The 6,698-nt window shown below is 32.8% G+C and overlaps 1 protein-coding gene across 2 annotated transcripts; it reads left to right on the top strand.

Moving 5' to 3' along the window:
- Positions 1 to 612: 612 nt before the first annotated feature.
- On the top strand, positions 613 to 6,698 carry LOC123195067 (nucleolar and coiled-body phosphoprotein 1). 2 transcript variants are annotated; one of them, XM_044608643.1, is made up of 8 exons: positions 613 to 957; positions 1,324 to 1,388; positions 3,143 to 3,183; positions 3,325 to 4,040; positions 5,066 to 5,155; positions 5,255 to 5,316; positions 6,239 to 6,358; positions 6,522 to 6,698. In XM_044608643.1, exons 1-7 carry the CDS (start codon positions 724 to 726, stop codon positions 6,342 to 6,344), a joined length of 1,314 nt encoding a protein of 437 aa, XP_044464578.1. In that variant the 5' UTR covers positions 613 to 723; the 3' UTR covers positions 6,345 to 6,358; positions 6,522 to 6,698. The 2 variants fall into 2 exon arrangements, with proteins under 2 accessions (XP_044464578.1, XP_044464579.1); XM_044608644.1 differs by having other exon boundaries at positions 6,491 to 6,698.

Raw genomic sequence — 6,698 nt, 5'->3', positions numbered from 1 at the left:
AACTTCTAGTAATATATAATTATTTTTCTTATCTTGTTTTAGAAATTATCATATTCAACCTTCAAATATTTTAAATATTTTTATAATCTAATAATTTGTAATATGATATTTACACTCTTAATTTATTTTAAAATATAACTATTATTTGTTATACGACTAAAGGATATATTGTAAATTTAAAAATTTTAAAAGCACCTCTAAACTTTTTAAAAATTTCTTAGCATTGTTAACATTTTAAAAAATTATAATTTATGACCAAAATATACGGTTATATATAATTGATACCTTTTATCTATACTTTTATTAGTAAAATCTTTTATTATTTTTTATTGAAATTAATATAAATTATGGATATACAAATAATTTAATAGAATTTTGAGGGCAAAGTGTTATTTAGGTAAAGAGCTCTTGGTTTTTTCAATAATTTCATAAAAAAATTAACTTATTATTTTATCAAATTTAACGGATGGGTGGCAATATGGTTTTTTCAAACATAATGGGTAAGAACGTTATTACCTACTTTAAAAATGTTTGGGCCGTTAGTTTCGCTGAGGTAAGGGTATTTAAGTAAAAACACCAATTGTCCTGAAAAAAATAAAACACTTAATAACACAAGCCTAAGTCTTCCAAAGCCCTAATTCCTTCTTCCTGAGACAGATTTTTGGTCCTTCGGAACTGTCTCTGAAGCTGAGCTGAAAAAGCTGTTGCGTTTTAAATATTTATATGCTTAAAAAAAAAACCCTAATTTCAGTCCCAATAAACCCTAGCCTCGTATCATTCAAGCCTCGCCAACTATTACTTGCAAACCAAAACATGAAGCACGCCATTGACAAGCCCTCGGCCCCAGCTTTGAAATCGGAACAAAAGGATCTTCTCCTTCGTTCCATAGCTGGCTACTTGAACTCTAATGGCTTCGCCAAAACTCTTAAGAAGTTTTTATCTGAAGCACAAATAGAGGTGGGTTTACGTTTATAATGGCTCTTTATGGTTATTGCAGTTGGCAGTAACAGTGGAACTATAACTTTTTTATACGTTAATATATTGTAGAATTTGATTTATCTGTTTTGTTTTGCTTGTGAATGATTGTTAGTCCGCAAAATAAAGCAATGTATTGTTATTTTTATAAATACTATAAGTATATGATAAAAAAAAAAAATGCTAGTGGCAATGTATCAGCTAACCAAGTTCATTGAATTGAATTTTCATCTTCTCGAATTGTGACCTCTGAATTGTTTAGTGAATTTTACAACAATTTCATGTGGCATATCTATTATTTGACCTTATTCACTCACGCCAATGTTCTTTCTTCTGCTCATGCTGCAGAAAGATGGTTTCAGTGGTTGCTCTTTGGATTTGGAGGATATGTACTGCAAGTATTTAGAGTTAGTGTAAGATGATAAATTATTTCTTTCCTTTTTCATTCATTGTATATCAAAGACTTACTCTATTAAACTCATCTTTTATGAGCTCTGTGCTATATATGGGGGGTACCTTTTTGTTGAAATGTCTAGGAAACTCCATCTTTGATTTAAGGTACTCTGGGCATCTAAGAGGGCATCATCTGGTTTCAGTAGGCTAAAGATGATTTAATGCAATATACGTTTGAACTTTTTTTTTTTTTCATATTTTGGAGGTTTTGTTAGGCAATTTTGATGCTCAAATCAACCATGTGGAAATCAAAGCAAGATTATTTATTGATATGTTTACAGTTGAAGGCTTGGTAGAACTGTATGTGTAATGTTATCTGTCGTCCAGATAAAGTCTGTTATCCTATATCAATAATTAAAACGGGATTACTATTTACCTATTTTCACAATCAAATTACACTTTGTTGATGCATGTTCTTAGATTGGGATATTTAACCTTTCATCCTTAAGGTTTGGGGTTAGTAATACTCAACTTCTCTAATTTGGTTTACTACACTTTCTTTCCATCAGTAAACTACTGTTAGTAATCATGGCCAACCTTTATAAAGATCTAAGGGTAAATCAGATGTTTCCAAACCATAATGTGATAAAGATTTTCGTTCATGTCTTCTCTCTCACCACTCCATCTCACTCATTTCACTCTCCTCTCATTCATCTCTTTCTGACCATCCAAATACTCTTATCTCTTTCTGACAGAAACACACTAGCCATTGCCTCCAGTACCCATGCCACTATTGTCAATCCAATCCCCACCCTTATCCATTTGCCAACTTGCCCACCCAACGCTAGTCACAGCAACCACAAGACAAGTTGAAGATAGCCCTCATGATAACTAGTAGCACAATATTTCAACAATAGTCTCAAGATACGTAACAAAAAATAGAGATGAGGAAGAACATAAAAGGAGATGAGAGTGATACTTTATGCAAATTTTTCTTTTGTTGAGACTTTTTATTTTCTCCGTGCCTTTGGTTACTTGGTGATATAGATTGCTGGAGGATTTGGTTGGGACTAGTGTTTTGAGTTTTGTTTTCTCCAAGAAGAAGGCGATACAGTTGGTGATGAAACCAAGTGATTGGTGGTTGCAAATAGGTAATAAATCGGTGGGGCTATAGATTCAACATTGGTTCTATAATAAAATTAATAATAACCATTAGTCATTACTTTTATCATAATTGAATAAGAGGTGGGCCATTGGTTATCTCCTTCCCTGTATTTCTCTTATCTCTCTGAGCTGTTTGGTGTTGTCTGGGCTGAATAGGATCTCTTTGAATCATCAAATCAGATTTTTGCTCAGCTAGGCCGCCTGATCCAGCATATTTAGGCTGTCCAATACGAAATCAAAAGATGTGCAATAGGGCATGATAGACTTTTAACTTAAATGCGTTGGTCCACTATGAATGTTGATGGCTATTTATTGACTGGATGAAAGTGTTAGTAACCCAGATTACATGGGACCATGTGTCACTTTCACCAAACCTTAAGGATGAAAATGTATATATCCCTCTTAGATTATTAGTATAACTTTGACTGCTATTATTGATTGTTGTCTGTCAAATTTATGATTGGCAGTTATTTCTAGATGACAATGTAAATTCCTTTTGTGGTTAGTGTTTTTAGAGTGCTTGCCAAACTTTTTTTGGCTTTTTCTGTTGTAATCATTAAACCAAATTTCAGTTCCATTCTCACTTTGCTTGAGCTTCTGGAATTTGCAGTGATTATGGAAACCCAAATTTCAGCCGAAAGAATGTACCAGGTAGGTCATAAACCTTTAAACTTGCTATATGAAGCTGATGGTCATGTTGATAAGTCAGCCGCCCCTACCACTCTCCCCCCATTTCCATATATATGATTTAAATGTGTTGATAACAATAATTTAGAGTCTATAAAATTGCAGATTTGTTGATGAATGGAAATTCTAATTGCATCAAAGAGGCTAACGTGGTTGCTGCTGTAGGAGTTAATAAGGAAAAAAGAAAAAGAAGGGATGGGGATGGTGATGCTATAGTTATTCAATCAGAAGAATCTGGTAAATTAGCTGATTCTAAGGAGATTAAGCAGGTGATACTGGATGATGCAGCTCCTGAATTGAATAAAAAATCTAAAGAGAAAAGAAAAACTAAAAAGATTTCTGATGCTAGTGGAGAGGTGGAGCAAGTCAGCGTTGGTTTATTAGAGAAGTCTACTGATGATGTTGTGTGTGATTTGGAGTTGAATCATTCTAAAAAGAAACATAAGGAAAAAAAGAAGAAAAGCAAGTTGGAATCAAGTGAAACTGAGTCCAAAGGGAATGATAATAAGACATTTGAAGAAGATGCAACTGTTAAGGAAAAGAGTAAAAGTTCCAAGAAAAGAAAAAGATTGGATAGTGAAGAAAACGATTCTCTGCCTGTTGACAAAAAAGAAGTTGAAGAATCCAATCATAAGAAGACAAAGAGTTCGGAAGAACAGAAAGAAAGTTCTAAAGTTGCAGAGGTGAAATCATCTCTGGGAAATAATGAAGATGCTAGTAAACATGGTAAAGACCATGTTGGTGAGGTCAATGCAAATTTTGAGAAAGAAAGTAAATCTTCCCTGCGTAAATCTGCTAAGGAAGTGAATGGTTCAACCGAGGTATGATTCAAACTCAATACGTACAAACCCTGTTAAGTTGGCATGCTAAAAGATTTTCTCATATGTGTACTCCAAACTTCTGGAAATTATAAAAGCCCTATATTTTTCCGGAAATTGTGTGCACAATTTGTGATGTCTTATAAAGTGCTTCCCTTTGTGTTAGACATAATACCCGCTAAATTATCCAACCTATTGTTAACTTTAATTTTATAGACTATATTTTCTAAGAATATTAGAAAGCAGTGTTAGGTATTTATTAAACATGCCTGATGGTTGTACCTGTGTTTCTAATTGAACTTGGTGCTTATATATTCATGAAATTATATGAAATATTTAGTAATGATTAAAAAAAATATAACAGTCAGTTAATGAAAGCCAAAGACAACAGATAATTAAATGTTTTTTTATATACTTCTACTGGTGAATAGTGGAATAAATGAGTTGTTCTATTTTAATCATCCAGGGACTACAAGAAGATGCATTAGCATAGATTTGGTTGAATTAAAATTTTACCTTATTATAGAATTAATCCAAACTCAGAAAATATTCTCCAAATAGATCAGTTCAATGCAGGTGCATTATGATCTGAATCTTCCAACTTTAGTGCATTGCAATCCATATTTTGAAATTGTGGTTCTGTATTTTTTTTACCTACTTTTTTATATTTTGAAATTGTAGTTCTGTATTTTTTATCTAATTTTTTTTTGTAATGTACTGAATTTGAGGGCGTATGTCACTGAACACCTAAATCAGGTTTGACTTGGAATATAATATGTTTTTGTCCGTACATTAAATTTATTAATTTCTACTATTGCAAGAACATCTTTTCCAATTTTTCTAATTCTTAAATTTAGTCAGAATATTGAACTAATTGTCCCTATCAACAGTCTTGGATTTTTGGTTAAATGGTTTTCTTGAACAGCATGTTGGTTAATCTTGTGACAATGACATTCGTTTTATTTTGGGTCATAAGAATTTTCTGCAGTATCGTTGGGAATCAATATTGCTTATTTCTATCATTGCAGCCAAAGACAGTTAAAGCATTTAAGAGAGTAAAAGTTGAGGAGGTGGTATTTTCTGATAAGAGGCTTAAAGATAATTCATATTGGGCAAAGGTTTGATAAGTTTATTTATGTGTGCATTTCTTATTTTTTCCACTTTTCAATTTTTTTTCTCGAATGAATGTGGAATTTACACCGTAAGTATCTTTACAGGATGGTGCAGATAGTGGCTATGGTGCTAAAGCACAAGAAGTTCTAGGCCAAGTTAGAGGAAGGTACAATTTGTAGTAATGAGTTTATCACTTGAACATATTTATTTGATTCATTTATTTCCTTAAACATGATTTAAGGGGGAATTGTCTTTCCGCTATTTGGATATTTTTTATATTCTTAGAATTCTTTAAAAATAGAATGAAAGTTCACCATAAATAGATTGGTTGATAGGGTTGCTCCTAGGAAACAGAAATCCTGTAGTGCAGATTTTTGTGTGATCCTAAAATTCAATTATTTTTTTTTTTTGGTTTATGCAGTGGCGACTGTATTATTATGTGTATTCTCGTTAATGATGTTAGAGATAATACAGTAGTAAATCTGCTCTTTTAAAATTATGAGTCCACTACATAGTGTATATTACATTAAGAATTTTTGCATGTAGTTCATAACAAGGATGCTTTTTATGTTCATTCTTAATTAAACAAGATCAATTACTTGAAAACTTGCACATATTAAAATGATGTTCTATTTGTACTTTCTACTTCTGATTTAGAGAGGAACCCGTTTTGTTAGCCAGAATTCTCCAGTCTAGATTATACTAGAAGCTGCTACTTTGGTTCCAAATGTTGTAATAATCTAATTCCTGTATGCTGTACCTGTATTTTTTCAGGCGTGTTAGTAGAATTAATCTAAATTTTGTGAATCCATCTTAGTAAGTTAGAACTTACCTTTGTTAAAACGTTAGTGTTTATCATGGCACTTTCTGTGGTTGTGTGAAGAGGTTGCTATCAGGGTAAGTTCCTACCTTTTAAAATTAATTTTGGTTTATAGTTCTCTTCCTCCCTTATTGTTTCATGGTCAGGGTTGGAGAAAGGGATTATATCCTAGAATAGGGAAGGGTTTCCCAATAGCATATCTCTAGAAATGCTGTAAACTCTGTTAAGTTTGACACTTCCATTTGTAATTGTTTACCCAATGTTGCAGGGATTTTCGCCATGAAAAGACCAAGAAGAAGCGTGGCAGCTATAGAGGAGGGCAGATTGATCTCCAATCACACTCCATTAAGTTCAATTATTCTGACGAAGATTGAAGAGGCATATTTCTGTATGGGAATTCTGCTTTTTGACCATCTTCATTGTTATGGAGCTTGTTTGCATGAACTGTCATTTTGATCACATTAGCTATGGGTGATTTTTCTCCAGTTATATATTTTTGCGTAATTTTATGTGCTTGCAGGATTATCAAGCTATTGGCATTTTTACTGTAGGTTTTGCGAGGTGAGGCTGCACTTTAAATTTCTTGTCAAGATGCTAAGATACTGTAGATTTCATTATCTAATTATATTTCCCCACCGATGCTAAGATACTGCTTTTTGGGCCGCCATTAATTATGGGCGGTGAGATTTTCCATTTATAAAGGCTCCACCCCACCTGGCATTCGGACA

Source organism: Mangifera indica, chromosome 13 (genome assembly GCF_011075055.1).
Source record: "Mangifera indica cultivar Alphonso chromosome 13, CATAS_Mindica_2.1, whole genome shotgun sequence".
NCBI classification, from domain to species: domain Eukaryota; kingdom Viridiplantae; phylum Streptophyta; class Magnoliopsida; order Sapindales; family Anacardiaceae; genus Mangifera; species Mangifera indica.
This window is presented reverse-complemented; position numbering and strand designations above follow the sequence as displayed.

Coding starts and splice junctions, on each gene's coding strand:
- LOC123195067 (XM_044608643.1), top strand. CDS start 724: ATGCTTAAAAAAAAAACCCTAATTTCAGTCCCAATAAACCCTAGCCTC. Junction 1,389..3,142: donor TGCAAGTATTTAGAGTTAGT/GTAAGATGATAA, acceptor TGGAATTTGCAG/TGATTATGGAAACCCAAATT. Junction 3,184..3,324: donor CAGCCGAAAGAATGTACCAG/GTAGGTCATAAA, acceptor ATAAAATTGCAG/ATTTGTTGATGAATGGAAAT.